Here is a 19,652-nt window from a genome sequence, read left to right as displayed (position 1 = left end):
TGCCATTTGACCCAGTAATCCAACTTTGAGGAATCCATGCTACAAAAATGCTCACAACTATGCAAAGGTACATGTGAGGATGTTCACGGTATCACTTATTTTTAAAAAGGAAATACTGCAAACAACATGTCCATTAACAGGAATCATTTAAATTAAGTTTATCCATACAATGTAATATTATACAGCTATTAAAATTTTTTAATACAGTAACCTCTATACATACTAACATGCAACAATGCCACTTAAAAACACCAAGTAGTAGAACAATGTGTTGCCTATAAAACCATTTTTGTCCAGCACTAAAAAAAAAAAAAACTGTAACAGCAATTACCTCTGAGTGTGAGAATGAGGGATGGTGAGACTTTTTAGTTTCATACACTTCTATTTGTGTTATATGTTTGTATGTACATTTCCATTTTTTATGGAGTGTTTATTTTTGTAAAAGCACAAAGGGCCCAACAGTGCTCAGTTTTGCAAACTAAACATTAAGATATACTTAATAATTAACTGAAGTATGGCTTCTGATATAAAAAAAATCTTTGCACATTATTTTTAATCTTCAGGAAAGTAATTACAAATGCCACTTATTCTAATTAATTTAAAACCTAGAGTTTCACACATATGGAATAATGAATGGCACCCTCCAAAAAAAAAAAAAACCCAAACTGTAGAAAACCTGAAACTTTAAATGGGTGTAAATCATGTTAAATGACTGACACTATAAACCACGCTGAACGGTGACATCTTCTGTAGAAATTTGGTATTACAGTCCAACTACAATGGACCCTCTTTTACAGAGGAAAGGAAAAGATCTGAGAACTGAAGAGTGGAGTCATGGAAAAAAACCCTGTGATCAAAAGGCTATGAAGAGAGAAGAGAATTCCAAGCATGCAAGAAGACACTGCTGCTCTACTAGCATGCAAATCTCCATACTCTTGTTTTCCTCAAACTTTTTAACTTAAGTCTTTTCTGAGGCTTTTTTTCATGGAAACAGTCACCTTTTAAATGAAGACTAATAAAGAAGATTCATTAAGAGTAATGGTATACATTACTGAATATTCAAAGATTCCATAGAAGAATCCTGATCAAAAATGCAGAACAGAATTTCAAATTCTCATGGACTCCAGGCTTTCTGGAGCCACGAAGTCTGGAAGAACCCCTGAAACTATTGCCCTGAGATAATCTTTAAGCCTTAAACCAAAAATATCCCCTGAAGTCTTCTTAAAACCAAACAATAATTTAACTTAACTAGTAAAGAATGTCTGCCTTGAGCATTATGCTCTTTTAAGAACCGTATCTATATGGGATCAAAGTGACAACAGCAAGATTAGATAGGAACCTTAGGGGGCAGTGAGTTTATGTTAATGGGGGAGGAACCACTCAGAAAAGGAGGGTGAGAATGGTTGCACAACTCGAAGAATGTCATCAATGTCACTGAGCTGTACATGTAGAAATGGTTGAATTGGTGATGTTCTGCTGTGTATATTCTCAACAACAAAATAAAATTTTTTAGAAAAAGAGTAATGGTATAGTCCACTGTGCTGGAATACCAGTTTAAGTGCCCAACTTGCACACAAATGGCATCTGTCGATCAATTACCCCAGCTGAGCGGCCAGGAGAATTTCCCTTTCCTCCTTTCTGGCAGTCTGGAACAAGCTTCCTACCTTTTCTCTGCTTCACTATATTAGAGTGTCTCATGGGCCTCACCTTTAATTAGAGTGGAGTCTGAGATGACAGGACTGGCTCAGATGAGGGAAGCGCCCCACAGAGTTGTTCTTCCCTACTATCCCTGTCAGAGAGCCTAACCTGTCCTTCACTCAAGTGTCAATTTTATGTGGTTGACGGTACGGGAAAAGAGCATGGAAAGCCGTGTGAAAACACACAATGAGCTGGCAAAGAACTGTCTGGAACCAACAGGTAGGCTGAGGCCACAGGAGAGGAAGCAGAGAGGTCAATCACCAAGGCTAGGTCCTCAAGGAGGTGTGACTGGGAGTACTACTGAGGTAAGAAGTCCTGGCTCCGCATCCCCTTAGCAGCTCAACCTTATACAGCTTGCTTTTTGCAGTGAACTTCAGATCATTCTTCCAGGACCCTAGAATGGAGATTTCTTGTTGGGAACCACTTGTTCCCTTTATCTCCAGCTAGGCACCAAGTCTACCATACTCACATTTTCTCTTCACATCATAATCCTCCGCCCTTTATCTATTTTCCTGTACCCTAATCAAATATCAGCAAAAGTGAGACTATTACAATGATACGCTTTTAGAGACAGACTGTGCTTCAGATGATAAAAGGGAAGATATACCATTTTCAAAAATATATATGAAGAAAAAAATAAGTCTAGAGGATATACCCCTACGGTAATTTTACTTACCTGTATTTTATGAGTTCTTTTAAATGAACACATTGCTTTTTTAAAAATAAAAGGTTACTGATTTTTTTAATGGTCCTTTTTTTTCTTTCTTAGTGTGCTTTAGGGGAAGGTTTACAGAGTAAATTAGTTTCCCATTCAATAGTTTATAAACAAATTGGTCTGTGACATTGGCTGCAATCCCCGCAATGTGTCAGCCCTCTCCCATTACCACCCTGAACTGCCCATTTCCATTCGTCTGGTTTTCCTGCCCCTTCCTGCCATCTTGTCTTTGCTTTTGGGCATATGTTATCCCTTTGGTCTCATGTAGATGATTATTCTAAGGAGCACTTTCCTTACGTGTGTTATTGTTTATTTACAGGCCTGTCTATTATTTGGCTGAAAGGTGATCTTCAGGATTGGCTTCAGTTCCAAGTTAGAAGGGTGTCTAAGGGCCATAGTCTTGGGGGTTCCTTCAGTCTCTCTCAGATCAGTAAATCTGGTCTTTTTTATGAATCTGAATTTTGTTCTACATTATTTTACTTTTTTCCCATTCTAACCAGGACCTTCTACTGTGATCCTGGTCAGAGCAGCTGGTAGTGGTAGCCAGGCACCACCTAGTTCTTCTGGTCTTAGGCTGGTGGAGGCTGTGGTTCCTGTGTTCCCATTAGCCCTTTGGACTAATTGTTTCCTTGAGTCTTTTTCTTCACTCTCCTTTGCTTCAGATGGAAAAAGACCAACAGCTGTATCTTAGATGGCTGCCCGAAAGCTTTTAAGACCCCAGACGCTACTCACCAAAACAGGATGCAGAACATTTTTACAAACAAGTGTTATGCCAATTGACCTAGATGTCCCCTGAGACAATGGTCCTCAGCCTGTAACTCAGTCCCACAAAATGTTTGGTTACATACGTTTTCAAACTTGCAGAAGTTACTGCATCCTGTCTTCATAGTTTTCATCCCGTGCCTGGGACTAGGATTTGATAAAATAAACATGTTCAATAAAACCACTTTTCATGGCCGAAGATAATACCTTGTGTACAACAGATGATCAATATGTTTGTTAAGTGAATTAATCAATGTCTTTAATCTTTTACACAATTTGTGGTTTCAGGGGACCAAACCTGAACATTATCTTTATGTTCTAGGAATCAGGGTGCTTATATAAAACCTCAGTAGCCTGACAAGGACTATAACAAAGTGAAAATCCACAGCAAAGGGCTATAAAGTGCACTTTTGCCCCAAGTTCTGTTAAAGTTTCCTTATACCACGGATAGCACACATCCCCATTCCTGACAATTTAAAACTGAACAAATTTTTCCCCCATCCCCATCTGTGGTCTCAATTCAATAAGCAGGAGAAAGGCATGAATCACTTTACTTGCTTTTAAATATACACAGACTTATAGGGGATACGCTTTAGATAATCTTGTATCAACCAGTACACCTACGTCTAACTCTTCTGGAGAGAAAAGCATACCTCAAAGCATGTTGACTAAATACAAAGCAATTGACTAAATACACAGAAAAAGGTCAGGCTGAAAGATACTTAACTCGTTTAAGAGACACTTTAAGAAATATGCCAACTTTTCTACACTTTTCATTAATATGCTCACCCAAATAGCGACTTTTTACATGAAAGTTTACAAAGTAACTTGCATCTTTCATATGTAAAACAGATAGCCTAATCAAGCCACTGTCAAGACCAAGACTGAAAGAGCTTAATGAAACTTGCCTGCCACTGAGGAAGAATCCTATACTTAGCATGCAGAACTTCTGAGTAGTAAGAAATGAAATGATTATGAAGTACATACTAGAGAATGTAAGCCAGTTAAAAGTTTTCCGAAATAAGATTTTGGGTTCTGCAGAGTTGGGAAGGCCTGGGTTCAAATCAAAGACCTGGTCCATCTTGGGCCAGTTACTTAAACCCCTCTGTGCCTTTGTTCTCAAAAAAAAAAAAAAGAAACGAAAGAAAAAAAAGTTTCTCTAAGTTAGCAAATCTTCACAGATGAAGTTTTAAAAACAATTTAACATTACCCACTTGGTTTGAGAACATCATAAATCAAGCTAAGTTTCCCTTTGCTTAAGGCCCACATAAAAATACACCACAAAATATTTACTTGTCTGACAACTTTTCCTCCCGAGGCATCATTATTTCTATTAAACTATTTTAATATAAAAAAATACCGCAAAATTGAAATAAAATCAAGGAATGACATTTGCATATTGCATCAATTATTTCATTTTTCTCAATATCACAGAGGCTTAGGGGTAGAAAAAGTCACTGAATACATAGAAGTATATTTCATTGATTCCAAGATGCACATTCACACTTTAATACCTCTGGAATCAATGAATTACAATTGATGGCAACTTACAACTATAACTGACAGTGTTTTCCTTCTTACCAGTACAAAAAAAAAAAATAGAAGTCTTAAAATTAGTGGCGTCTTATATTTAATGAAATGTGGTATTTGGAATACACAGGAATTTTCCATTTAGGCACTAAGCAAATAAAATCCTGCACTGCTACTCTGATCAAGAGTTATCAAGCACACATGCACACACACTCATACACAGGAAGAAAGGTCTTAAAAATATCAGAGAAAAAAGTGGTGGTGGAGTGTAGGGTGATTTAATTCCTTTATAATTTTCTGCAATTGCATTTTTTTATAATATACATGTATTTTTAAATCAGAAAATGCAATTTTTACTTTGAAGAAAAAACAGATGGTTGTGTTGAAACTTATGGCTCTTTATATTTTCTGGGAACATTTAATAGTTCATAGAGTATTTCTTTAGGATTATTAGTACGAATCAGTCAACCTTTAATTCGATGTTACAAAATGGTCAAGATCAGTGTGGAAAATCTACTAATATCGGTATTACTGATGCTGTAAATAATTTTAAATTTCCATTTTATGGTTCTATCAAATTAAGCTGCCTTTTTTTTGTATATTTGAATATCTTCTGTAACAAATGAATTATTAAATAGGGTAGAAATGTTACTTCAAATAAATAGATAATATATAAATAGGTTTCATAATTTCTATTGTTTAGAAGTAAATCTACACAGAATTTCACATAAAATACAAGAGATATTAATTTTTTCTAGGTGAAACTTAATCTAAAAATTATGCTTTGCTTATAGTTTAAAATTTCATCTTTTTTATCAGTTGAGGAGTTCAGCTTAAGAATCCTTTAAGATCTAAAAGAAATAGAAAAACCTAAAAATAGAAAATGGCATTAAAACGTCAAAGTGTTTCTACCGCTCCAAACTGTTTACAACTATAAAATACCATTAAAAAGAAAATATTAAACTCCCTTCCACCGTTTTTTTTTTTTACACTAGTTTTTGCTTCTCAATTAAAGAACGTTCTGTGTAAATCCACAAAGGAATGAAGTATGAATTATAAAGTAACGAGATCAGTGTGTGTGTGCGTGCGCAGTTTAAGAAGACCAAAAAGATAAATTATACCATGGACATGTTTCAAGTAAGTCTAAGCAACAATACATAAAAGGCTGGCCGTTCAGTCTTTTGCTAGCAGCTGTGCTGAATAGAATTAAGTCCTAGTCTAAACCAGCAAAAATAAATACATTTTAAAAAATACAAATAAACAATATATTGAGTAAAAATCCAAATTTTGTGTTCGAACGAGTCTCTAATTTAAGCAAGACTTTGTCAAGTGAAAAGGAGCCTGTAAGTATGAAGTAATGTCATGATGTATGGGCATAAAGGGTCTCACTAGGGTAGGTCTAAGATAATATTTAAATGGTTGCTCAATCACCCATAGGCCTGAGGAAAATGCACAAAAGGTCAAAGACTTGGGTCACTCAAATAGATAATTAACAGAAAGAATGAAGGTTGAAAGTTAAATGTAGATAAGTGGGCTTATTCTCCATGAAAATGTGAACATAAGGCAAGTTTCTACAAAGATGGACTGTAATACTGACTCATGCAACAGCAAAGACTGGACATTTATTCTAACATTCAAAGACACGAGAAAAATCCAATTTTTAAGGAAAACAGTAACTCACAGGAAATATACTCCCAACATGAAGTAATAAAAATCAAACATTCACACGGTCAAAGAAATTGTGGATGATGAAATGCAATGTAAAGATCACACTAATTTTGCTTCATCCCACAGCGTCAACCTTGCTTATTGTGTCAACATTCTGAAGCATCTGAGATCCTATGACACAGGCAGAGTTAGTTACTGGTGGGTCAAAAACGGTTTCCTCAATGTGCTAACGCACTCGCCCTGTATGTACTTTTTGGAAAACAACTGTTCACCCGCCTTATTTATCAGCTCTAACTCCAAGTGACTTATGACCTCCCACCAAACCAGTCTAGCTTCGGAGAGGATATATGCCACTAATAATCACAGTAAAAAAAGAAAAAAATCCTCCAAGCTGCAATGGCAATTCCTAAAAGACGTTTTCAAAACAAACAAAAAAACAAACCACCTTTAAAATAAGTATACAGTCTACACGATGACTAGTTTGAAAAAGACAGTATTCACTTCTACTAGTGAATGTTAAAAATGTCAATGAAGTGAAATGGACACTTAAGTACAATTTGCAAAACTTCAAAGAAAATACAGGAAAACCTACAGTTGTCATGTTTTTTAAAAAGCCAACAGTATTAAATATACTTACACAGTAGCTCTTCAGTCTGATAAAATCTACAGTCATAGGAATGGATCTATCACTATTTCTGTTCAGTGCTTTGATGTAATCCAGCAGGTCAGTAAAGAATTTATAGCCCCCCTTGAGCACACAGAGGGCTACAATGTGATGGCCTCCCATCTCCTTCATCACGTCTCGAGCAAGCCGCTCGGTCCTACAGAATTAAAATCAAGAATTTAATAGAAAGTTTCATATGTTTAAACTTTATAGCAAATAATCCCTTAAGCATTAAACTTCCACAAAACACACCCTCTGCCCCCATGAAGCATACCCTTGCTTCATGAGGCAAAGATAAAAATTTGGTATCTTCAAAATCCACATAGACTGTAGCATCTAGCATAAAATTTTAAAATGCAAATTAAAACAAGAAACCATTTTCACCTATTAGATTGGAAAATTCTGATGAAATGAAATTTCTCTGATGATGGACGACATTAGAAGAGATGGAAGAAAAGGGCACTCACACCCACCATTGGGGGTATAAACTAATAAGACTTTTTGGAGGACAATCTGACAGTATCAAAACATTCAATAAACACCTTCCCCTCAACCCAGAATTTCCACCACTCCAATAAAAGTGAACAAGTGTCCAAACGTGTAAAAGGATGTTCCCTCTACTATGGTCTGTAAGAGTAAAATAATGGAGAGATTCTGAGTGTCCATCAGTAGGGGACTGGTTAAATCAACCATGGTACATCCATAAAATGGAATGTTATGTAGCCGCTAAAATAAATGAGGTAGAGATCTAGATGTCCTAACATGGAAGTTTATAATAAATCTCAGAACTATATGACAGCATGTACCCATGTGTTAAAATATATATGTATATGCACATGTGCATATATAGCATATGAGCATAGACAGTGGATAGGGAGGGAATATGTACAGGAGGCTGAGACGAGAGAACTTTAATTTGCTCTTTTATAGCGTCCACAGTTAAAGAGTATTTTACAACACACGTATATTCATATTATAATTTTAAAATCAAAAACAAAATAGCCAGACACACAGGGCAATGCGTTCAAATACTAAGTAAAGTTATCACTGTAATTCATATGAGGGCAAATTTTCAAGCTAGACTTGCATAAAAATCTAAATCCCATTGTGCCTTCACACGATCCAGCCCCAGCCCAATTCCCTGTTCAGGGTTGAGAAATCAAAGACTCTGTAACTAAAGTTCATTCTTCCAATCTCCCTTCAATGTTTACTTTATTCTCCTCCCTACAGACTCCCACTATACCATGACGTACAGTGGGTATTTAGTAAGGCCTTTTTTGCTTGTTTGGTTGTTAAGCGGGCTTAAAAAATAAGACAGTATCTATTACTAACAAGCTAGCCTAGTTTATGTTCAAATATCAACTACTCAAAACAGTTTCCAACATTTAGAATTAATACAGGAGAAAATAAAAAACTTCAACTTAAGATCTTACTAACCTGTCCATAATTACTCCGTGAGGAATAAACACCTTTTCCAAATCCTTTAAGTAATGATTAGGTATACAAAATAAATCTAGGTCATAGCCTGGTTCATCATCGCTAATCTGAAAAAGAAATATAGCTGTTTCAATGAGAGGTATTTAAATAAAAACTAGGTATGTGACGGTATCAACTTTTTATTAACTCTGTAGGTATGGTAATGAATTACAGTTGTATAAGAAAACAGCCATATGTTTTAGAGATGAATAGAATGTAGATGGGATTTTCTTTAGTTAAGAAAAGAAAAATTTTAAGAGCGAAGACAAACACCACAAATATCTTGATGTTTTAAATGTGGGTAGAGTATGTGAGGATTCATGATACTATTCTTTCCACTTTTAAGTGTGTTTAAAAATTTAACTAAAAATCTTTTTTAAGATACTATAGTCTAAACAATGTAAGATATCACACTGAACTTTCCAGGAAAACTGATGTTCCCCATCCCAAATAGCCTCTCTTATCTGACAATAGGGGGGAAAAATCACCATAAAAAGCTAAATGAGCTTTTAAAAACTCAAACTCCTAGAAGTCTGAGATTGTCATATCAACTCATGAGGTGCCTTCATAGCAGACTGTTTGAGTAGGACCACGTATTGACTGTCTTGGTATCTCCAGTCCCTGGCACATAAAATATTTAATAACATGGAAAATACTGATGATGTGGTTGGGACTCATGGAGATAAGATGTACTATGATTACAATTTTATAAATACTAAATACACACAGAAAAAAGAATATAACAAAATCACAAAAGCTGTTATCTTGGAGAGGGAATTACAGAGATTTTATTTAGTTCATTATACTTTGCTATATATTCCAATTTTTCTTCAATGAGTACACATTATTTTATTTTAAATTCAATAGTCTTTATTATAAATTATTTTTGGCAGTGTGTGTGTATTTGTTCAGTTTTTTTTTTAATGATCACTGATTTCAAATCATATTTCCATTGGAAACGTTTAAATGAGTGGTGTAACAGTTTTATTTCAGAAATATCAACACATTATATGCTGAAAATTATACCCTTTGCAATATTTACACTTATGAAGAAAAATATGTGATTGGGTACGTTGTTTTTCAAATTTCTCTTAGGTTATATGTGAACAAGAAGTTTGAAGACCACCACCATAGACAAATACAGCTGGATGGTACTTTAAGGGTATCTTAAAGACCCTTTAGTGCAGCACCTTGTTCTACATATGAAGCAGGTTGGTGCATCTGGCTTGTTCCACCTGGGGTTGCTCCATATTGTCTTACCCAATCTGTTGTTTCATTGTTAAGAAAGAGATATAAATAAAATTGCGGTTATTTGCAATGATTTGCAGTGTTTTTATATAGACATATAAAAAGTATGGGGACATTAAAAAAGAAAAATAACAAATTTAAGATATGCAAACAAAAACTTGTAAGGCAAAAAGAAGGAAGGAAGGGAAAGAAGAGGGGAGGGAGGAAAAAGTAAAGAAGGGAGGAAAGAACAGTGAGTATGGAGGAATATACCAAACAATGGTCATCTACGGGAAGTGAGGATCAGTCATTTTCTACACTTTAATATTGATTTGTTTTTAAACAAACATACATTACTTTCATAAGCAGAAAAAAATTTCCATTTTGGGGGAAAAAAGATTATGCCAGATCCTCTAAGATGACCATGTTTATAGCAGAACACATTTAATATAACAAGAATGGGGCATTTCAAGAATATTTTACACCAAGCAAGTATTGCTTTTATAAATTCTACAAATGTATAAATTGAAATCTAGTTCAAGTTTTGCAAGAAAACTAGACCTTGTCAAATCCTACAAGGTGATATGATAAACATTCATGTCAGGCTAATCAGAATATATCTGCTCTTACCTAACATGAAAACGTACCATTTCATAGTACTTTAAAAAATCAAGATCCAGAGTACCAAAAATGGCTTCCCTGAAGCTTACTCACTTCCTCCCAGTTACTCACTGCTCTGCCACAAGCATAAATTAGGACACACCCAGGACTCTGACATGTGCACTACTAGGTAAAGACTATTGCTTCTGCAAAAATGGCTGAATGCCTGGCTACAGATTCTGCAGGCAGCCTAAGAACTTCAAGAGTCTTTTTTTCTCAGTCAAAGCCAATGTGAATTCCGCCCAGAGTTCAGAGTTCATTCCAGACAAGCAGACAGACCAGCAGGGATGTACACCAAAAGCTGACTTCCATCTCTGTCAACACACCGAATTAATTTCCAATTTGAAAGTTAAAACTATCAGATTTATGTATTACATTTAATGTCAAAGGGTTGGTTTGTTATTTTAAACGTAAAAAAACAAGTTAATAGGGCTCTTTCCAAAAGGCAAAACCAAAAATTCATACAACTTGCATCTACTGAAGTACTTCAGGCATGAACTCATAACTTGGTTAACATTCACTATATATAAATGGGGTATATTTATGGAAGCCCTAATTTAAGAAAGACATGATTGGTCATGGATGGAGAGTTGTCAGAACTGAGCAAGCAATAAGTACATGAGTGTTCATTACACTATTATTATTATGTCTACTTGCGGATATTCAAAATACATAATACAAAGCTAAGTAAGGGGCAGTCCATTTCAACAATGACAAGACACCAAGTTCAACTTTTTCCAATTTTTCATTTGTGAAAAGTACAAATCCTCTTAATTTCTATTTAATGATCAAATATTAGAATATTTTAAAAGTGAGGATATTATTCAGAACCTGTAATCTTATTACTAATACTGAGAATATCTATGGAGTACATACTATGCTGTGCATACTAGAGAGGATTAGATACATTTGCTGGAACCAGCATTAAAGAGCTTACACCCTAGTGAAAGACAAGACATATATATGAGTAACCATAAGACAAACTGCTAAATTGCTGTTAAAAAAAAATACAGGTAAGACAGCACTCAAACTCTGACTTAGAAGCTTCACTTGCATCTGGACCACTGATATGAAATAATATAAAGTAAATATAATCCCCGAACACACAGGAACTTGAGTTTTAATCATCCCAAACACCAAAGCGTCATATTTAACAGGTCCATTAACTTCAATCTCTACAAGAATGAGACAGAAATATACTCAGTAGCCTTAAATCTTATTAGCTGATATCTGTCCCATCTGATATTATCTGATATTAATTAACCCTATCTGATATGGATTAATTAACAATCCAGTGACTGCTTTGATAAGAAGGGTTGGAGTGAGTTGGAGACTGCAATATATTCAATTACATAAAAACTCATTCGGCATCTGTCTACCTTAAGGCACGGTGCCTTTATAGGGGAATACAAAGATTATAAATTTACAGCCCTCAAAGAGTTTACATAATCTAGTAGAAAAGGCATATTGTTAGGTGCTGTTGAGTCAGTTCCAACCCATACTGACCCTATATACAACAGAACGAAACACTGCCCAGTCCTGCACCATCGTTACAATCGTTATGCTTGTGTGGGGAGAAAAGGTACACCTACGTACAACTAACTGTACAGCACAATAAAGCTTGTAATCTATATCCGAATCCACTTTGACAAGCCCACAAGCTTGTGAATTATCAAAAGCAGATATATATGCATTAAAGATAAAGCTGGAACCCAAGGTCGCACAGCACCACCGACTTCCTCCTAAAGCAATGCTAGGCTTTAAGTAGTCATATTCGGTTGCTTAGGTTGCAAACTGAGAAAAGGGGGTCGGCATATCTGTGACACTACATTAGCACAGCCTTCTAAATCTACTAGGCTAGCGGTGCCCAACTTTCTATATGAATGTAAATCACATCTGTTTTTATTACTTGTTACTTGGTGTTGAATGTCTGAGCATGTGCTTATCACTGGCACCTTCTGAAAGAACCAAACACAAAACGGTTGGAAGTTCATAAAGAAGTCTTGGATGGCTTTTTTTTTTTTTTAGGAGGAGGGGAAGAAAACCCCAAAATAAATTTGAGAACTCCTGAGGTGCCAGAAGTGACAAACAAATGAGAATTTGGTTTCTCTCTAGATCCATCTTTCCCTGTATGGCCATTTCTGGTTGAACTGGAAATCAAAGGACAGGTTAATAATAGTTCTCAGAGTTATTTACCATTTACCCAGACTGTTTGGAAATCGGACTGCATCGCCTCCGAGTTCTAGAACACAGCTCTCAAATTCTAACCTATCTGTGACAAACTTGTCAATGATAAAATCTACTTGGGTACTTTCATTAATACACAATGTTATTGTGAAATATAACATTAATAGTCTACCTTTTGTCTAGAAATCAAAGTCAATAGTTTTGCTATCATAAAGGAATGAAATAATTTTACTTTCTAGTAAAACTGGTATCATAAATTCTTATGTGTGTCACATCTATAATGGCCTTCACACATGAAAAAATTTGAGGTTTACACAAAATTTCTAATTACAAAGATTTATTATCAAAAATTACAGTAAACAAGAAAATTAACTTGAGTTAAGCCAACACCAGGACTTCGAACCAGTTCATTCTGGTTCGAACCCTGCTGAGAATTTACATTTCTAACAAGTTCCCAGGGAATGCTAATGCTGCTGGTTAGGGACCAATTCTGAGAACCACTAGTAGAGCAGTGGTTCTCAAATTTATTATACATAAGAATCACCTGGGGATTTTGTTAAAAATGTCGATTTTTAAAAATCTGTTTTATTGTGCACTAGGTGAAAGTTTACAGAGTAAATTAGTTTCCCATTCGATAGTTTATACATGAAGTGTTCCAGTGACATTGGTCTCATTCCCACAACGTGTCAGCACTCTCCCCATTTCCGTCTTGGGTTCCCCATTTTCTTTTGCCCTGGTTTTCTACTGTTCCTGCCTTCTCATCTTTCCTTTTGAGCAAATTTTGCCGTTTTGATCTCATATAATCGGTTGTTCTAAGGAACATGTTCCTCTTGGGTGTTACTATTGATTTTATGTGCCTGTCTATGGTTTGGCTGAAACGTCTGGTATTTTTTGAGAATTTAAACTTTTGTTTTGCGATTTTTCTCCCACTCTGTCCGGGGCTAAAATGTAGATTATAATTCAGTATATCTGGGGTGGAAATGCAAATTATTAGCATGAGTTCAAACCGGAATGAACCAGTTAGAAGCCCTGGTTCAAATGAAACTAACAGCAGCCAGTTTTAGGACCTAATAACTAGTTCACTGTATACAGCAGCAGGCATCATAATCCAAAGCCTTAAAGGCATCTAAATGTATATAAACTTAATATTTAACTTCCTCAGTAACTGAATAAAAACAACAGCCACCACCATTTTTTGAGTACCTACAACTATCATAACATTTAAGAGAGTGGGAGACCTAAGTTCTAGTCTGGGTTCCTCCTCTTAGTAGCTGTCTGAACAAGGGTATGTCTGTTAAGCTCTCTGAGGCTCCAGTGATTCCTCATCTGTCAAATGGTAATAACCATACCGATGGTACAGGGTTGTCTTGAGGACTAAACGGTCTTAACATAGGGACGGTTATTACTATTCCCCATCAGGGACCGTACAAGGGTGTTTCTTCACACAGACTGTCTTATAACCGGTTCAATAACACCATGAGGAAGCTTTAAAAAAATAACAGCTGCAAGGAGTCAATTCTGACTCATGGTGACCCCATGTGTTTCAGAGCAGAACTGTGCTCCACAACGTTTTTAACGGCTGATTTTTCGGAAGGAGATCGCCTGGCCTTTCTTCCCAGCTGCCTTTGGGTGGACCCTAACGTCTAACCTTTTGGTTAGCAGCCCAGCACCTTAAAGGTTTGCACTACCCAGGGACTCCATGAGGTAGCTAGCACTTTAGTTTTACTTAAGAAAACTTAGGAACAGAAAGGTTAAGTAAACTGCCCAAGGCCAGATTCCACTAAGAACAAAAACACTGCTCTTTTCCTTAAGTCACAATGCCTAATGTGAAACAGTTCTTTCTCTCTTAACTATTTAATTTATTCAGTCAACAAATCATTATTCAGAATTTCCTACATGCCAGGCACTGTGCTATGTACTGGGGTTACAGTGGCGATTCCTGCCCTTGGGAAGTCTACGTTTTAGTGGGAGAGACAATCAACAGGTAATCAGGTAATCGCTAAAATAATAATAAAGTAGGCTAAGGGATTTAACAAAAACCCTCCTGGCTTAGCGGTTAAGAGCTACGGCTGCTAAACAAAAGGTCAGTAGTTCGAATCCACCAGGCACTCCTTGGAGACCACATGGAGCAGTTCTACCCTGTCCTATAGGGTCGCTATGAGTCGGAATCGACTCGACGGCAACTGTTTTTTTTTTTTAAGGGATTTAACTGGTGTGCGTGTGGGGGGGTCTGTTTTAGCAAGCATCACCAGCGAAGGTGGCGGGGGCAGCTTGGCTTGTTTAAGAAACAAGAAAACAAACCAATGAGCTTGGAGACAAGATACCAGAGACTGATCATGGTATAAATGTCCTTGAAGGTAAGGACCAGAGTCACATCTTTTAATCCCCTACAGCATCAAAGAGCATGGGATCCGGATTCAAGTTTATCCGAATTCCAGGTCTGGCTACCTGTGGGCCGTGGGAAAATTACCTAACATTTTTTCACCGGTTCCTTCGTGGATAAGCTAGGTAGACATAGTTACCGCTACCAGCGCTGCTGTGAACATTCAATGGGACAGTGCGCAGTCCCACAAATGGTTATACCTGCAGAGCTATATGGAAATACCAGTGCGCACATCCCCTCCCGTGGGTTCGTCTTTCGTGCTCAGGCCCTCTACAGGGGTGCCCTGAGGGCTTCACCACCACACCCTAAACCTATAGTCCCCACCTCTCACCACGCCAGATCATTCTCAAATTACCCCACGGCTCCTCCCTTGAAGTGGCACGTGTCAACCAAAACGCCACCTCCACCCTCTCCTACCCCCCGCGCAGCCCTCGCTCCCAAGGTTCTCAGGATGAGGGACCAACCCCAAGCTCGGCCATTCCGTCCCCTCTTCCGCCCTCGTGTGACGTAAAGTCCCCCCCCGGGGTTCGCGGGGCCACCCGGCCCGAGCCCGCACTGCGGCCCCCGCTTTTCAGGCCCGGCCGCCGCCACCGGGCGTGGCCGCGTGGGCCTGGGCCGGGCGGGGCTGGCGGGCCAAAGGTGCTCACCACGACGCTGGGGCTGCAGGTCGCCATAACAGAGCTGGCCGGCGTGCGGGCTGAGGGCAGGCGGACAAGAGGAAGCCGGCTGAGAAGACTGAGGCGGTGCTGCGCGGGAAGGCCAAGGGTGCGCGCGAACGAACGAACGCTCGTCGCCGCCGCCGCCGCCGCCGCCTCGGTCGCCGCCGTCCGAAGCTGAGCGCGCAGGCCCCGCCTCCGGCCCCGCCCCTGACCCCCGCGCGCGCGCGCCTCTGCCGGCGGCTACAGGTTTCTACCGCACGTGGCGGCTGTGGGAGTCTTCTTCCGGAAGGTGTCGAGATTCACTAGCGAGGCTTCGATCCCTCTTTCCCTCAGTCTCCCATTCTGAGGGCTTCCAAATTCCAGACCTATTGCCACTCGTGTTTCTTCATAATGACCCTAAACTGGGAGCCGGCTCTCCAGGTTCTAGTCCTCACGCGGCTCCTCTCGTCAGGCGTCCCTTTTCCAAGACTTTGCACCACATTGCGGCTTCCGTTTTCCTGACTCGTGGCCCAGTTCTTCCAAAAATCCTTAACTGGTTGTGAGAGTTAAGACTCAGAGCCCTAGAGTTATCCAGATTAGGATGCAAATCCGAGGGAAACAACTGCTTTGTGACCTTGTCCAAATTACTTAGACTCTCGGAGCCTCAGTAAAATGAGGATATTAACGTTAAGAAAGCTACTGTAAATTCAATGTAAAAATTCAACATTTAAGTATTTTTGCAATGATAGATATATACATACATATATGTATTTTTGCATAGCAATACAAATTTTGGAGGAGCATAGTATTATGGTAAAAACAATGTTCTTGCTAAATTAAGAAATTCATGGAGCTATAAAGTACAGTACTTAAGACAATGCACACTCAGTAAATGAGAACTATCACTGTTACTGATCTTTATTTTTGCCTCCACAGTTCCCTATACGGAACTTAAAAAAATCCCCTGCTGACTCTCAAACAGGTAAACCACAGTTGCTCCAGAGATGCCATTCCTGTTGTACTCATCTGGGTACAGCTCCACAGTGCCCAGCACGTCGTTGGTGGCCTCACTCTTATTAAGGACACTGAGGGATGTGAGAGATATGTGATGGTAGGATATTTGTGAAACTAGGCAAGTCACTGGACTTCTCTGAGCCTTGGTCTTCTCATCTAAAAAATGAAAATAATAATTACTATCGTGAGGGGTTATTATGAGAATTTGTGAAAAGCATGTATGTAAAGCACCTAGCATAGTATTTGTCACATAGTAGGAGTAGCTGTTATCATTTTAGCATGTATGAACTCCATACTTCCCTGTTTCTCTGCCTTCCCTACCTATCATCAGGAGGCAGCAGGCTATAATGGAAAAGGTACATGTTGGCTTTGGACTGAGAAAGATCTGAATTTAAATTCTGATTTCACTGTTTACTAGCATTATGACCTTGGGTGGGATCCTTTGTGTGCTTCATTTTCCTCATATGTCAAATGGGAATAATATCTCCTTCACAGGGTGTGATGAGGATTTAACTAAATAATATATGTAAAAGTGTCTAGCATAGTGCTTGGTTCAGTAAGTAATAACACCAATGTTAAATGGTTCATAATTTTGCCTTAAACAGTTTTTCACTCTGTTTCCTTCTAGCCTCTACAACTTCTCATCCGTTCCCCTGTTGATAGGCTTTTGGGCAGTTTCCAGGTTTTGGCTATTGCAAACAGTGCTGCTATGCACATTCTTTACATGTCTTTTGATGAAGATATGAGTGCATTTCTATTGAGGATAGACATTGAAGTTCAAATTAGCACATTTTTGTTACTTATCCTTTTAATAAACATTAGGTTCTACCTGGAAGTTAATTCAGAGAACTTCCGGTTATACATCCAGCCCCTGACAAGTGCTGACTCAGCTAGCCACATTTGTTTCTAAATTAGGTACCCAACAATTCAGAATCCTCTAAGCTTGCTTCTGGCTTGCAGTTCCTAACCCCAACCTCTGTGGTACCACATACTCTTGCGTTTCAACAGTAGATTTGAAATAAACAGTGATAGTCTTGTGGTTGTAAAGACAAAGAAACAGAACTGTTGTTCAATTCTGTCATTCTATGTGATCACTTGGAGTTTTTATTTGTATTTAAAATGTAAAGCAGCAAACAGTGCAAACTGTAAGATGTAATCTTTGCTTTGGTAAGTGAAAATTTGTTCAAATATGAAATATCAAATTTGGACAATATATTCAAAATGTAAATTTATTCTTTTAACTTTTGTTTTAAAACTAAAGAACGAATCAAGAAAATAAGGGTTCTTACTAATCATTACATTATTATTACTGAAAATAATTTTTTCATATAGAGGCTCTGGGTGTCACATATACTAGGTATTATCCCATGAAATTATCTTTAAACAAACAGTAGTTTAGCTTAATTAATGAAGAATGTCTGCCTTGAGCATTGTGCTCTTAAGAAACTATATGGGATCAAACTGACAACAGCAACTCGAAAGACTAGATAGGAAGCTTAGGGGGCAGTGAGTTTATGTTAATGAGAGAGGAAGAACTCAGAAAAGGAGGATGAGAACGGTTGCACAACTCGATGAATGTAATCAATGTCACTGGATTGTACATGTAGAAATTGTTGAATTGTTGAATGTTCTGTGCGTATTCTCAACAACAAAAAATTTATTTTTAAGAAATATGCTTGGTATGCCACTGTTCTTTGCTAAAATGTCTGCAAGCAAAACCAGTAACACATATAAATATATATAGAGAGATTTATATCAAGGAAACAGTTCACGCGATTATAGAGGCTAGAACGTCCCAAGTCCGTGGATCAGGGTAGAGGCCTCTCCCAAGTCACGCAGCTGCAGAAGCTGGCGAGCCCCAGATCGGCAGGTCAGAGAGCAGGGCTCCCACTCACAGGCTGTGAAGGTTGACGAATTCCAAGATCGGCAGGCAAGACCACAAGGTTTCTCCCGATTCACATAGCTGCAGGGGCTGGCGAACTCAAGATCAGCAGTTCAGAGAGCAGGATTCTGCTCACAGGCCTTGAAGATCAATGAATCCCAACTTCGGCAGATAAGCTGACAGCTCAAGTCCCAAGAACCAGAGATGAGATGACAGGAGGCAGCCACAGGATCCACAGAGAGCAAAAGGCCAGATCGTCTGCTTATATTTGGATGCAGGCCACACCCCCAGGGAAACTCCCTTTCCACTGATTGGCTACTCACAGCATATTCAATCATGGGAGTGATCACATATAAACACTGAGAATCACGGCCCAGCCAAGTTGACGCACAATCTTAACCATCACACCATGACTGTCAAGTTGATGCCAACTCTTAGCAACCCTATAGGATGGAGTAGAACTGCCCATCAGGTTTCCAAGGCTGTAATCTTTTTTTTTTAAATTGCACTTTAGATGAAGGTTTACAGAACAAGTAGCTTCTCATTAAACAGTTAGTACACATATTGTTTTATGACATTGGTTAACAACCCCACGACATGTCCACTCTCCCTTCTTGACCTTCATTTCCCTATTACCAGCTTTCCTGTCCCCTCCTGCCTTCTAGTCCTTGTCGCTGGGCTGTTGTGCCCCATTAGTCTCGTTTTGTTTTATGGGCCTAATCTTTGGATGAAGGGTGAACCTCGGGAGAGACTTCATTACTGAGCTAAAAGGGTGTGCAGGGGCCATACTCTCGGGGTTTCTCCAGTCTCTGTCAGGCCAGTAAGTCTGGTCTTTTTTTGTGCATTGGAATTTTGTTCTACATTTTTCTCCAGCTCTGTCCAGGACCCTCTGTTGTGATCCCTGTCAGAGCAGTCAGTGGTGGTAGCCGGGCATCATCTAGTTGTACTGGACTCAGTCTGGTGGAGGCCGTGGTAGTTGTAGTCTGTTAGTCCTTTGGACTAATCTTTCCCTTGTGTCTTTAGTTTTCGTCATTCTCCCTTGTTCACAAAATGAGACCAGTGGAGTATCTTAGATGGCTGCTCACAGGCTTTTAAGACCCCAGATGCTACTCACCAAGGTAGAATGTAGAACATTTTCTTTATAAACT

General features: G+C 38.4%; 1 protein-coding gene across 1 annotated transcript in view; it reads right to left on the bottom strand.

Annotated features, from left to right (window-relative positions):
- HPRT1 (hypoxanthine phosphoribosyltransferase 1) overlaps positions 1–15,734 on the bottom strand; it is a 29,380-nt gene extending 13,646 nt beyond the window's left edge. The window contains exons 1-3 of the mRNA XM_004379641.2: positions 15,618–15,734; positions 8,475–8,581; positions 7,011–7,194 (exon numbers count right to left, since the gene is read on the bottom strand). Coding sequence (XP_004379698.1) covers positions 7,011–7,194; positions 8,475–8,581; positions 15,618–15,644 — 318 coding nt within the window. The 5' untranslated portion in view covers positions 15,645–15,734. The remainder of the gene's footprint in view (positions 1–7,010; positions 7,195–8,474; positions 8,582–15,617) is intronic.
- Positions 15,735–19,652: the final 3,918 nt, after the last annotated feature.

This window comes from Trichechus manatus, unplaced genomic scaffold (assembly GCF_000243295.1).
Source record: "Trichechus manatus latirostris isolate Lorelei unplaced genomic scaffold, TriManLat1.0 scaffold00066, whole genome shotgun sequence".
In the NCBI taxonomy this organism is placed as follows: Eukaryota; Metazoa; Chordata; class Mammalia; order Sirenia; family Trichechidae; genus Trichechus; species Trichechus manatus.
The sequence above is the reverse complement of the archived record's forward strand: the minus strand, read 5'-3'. Positions and strand labels throughout refer to the sequence as shown.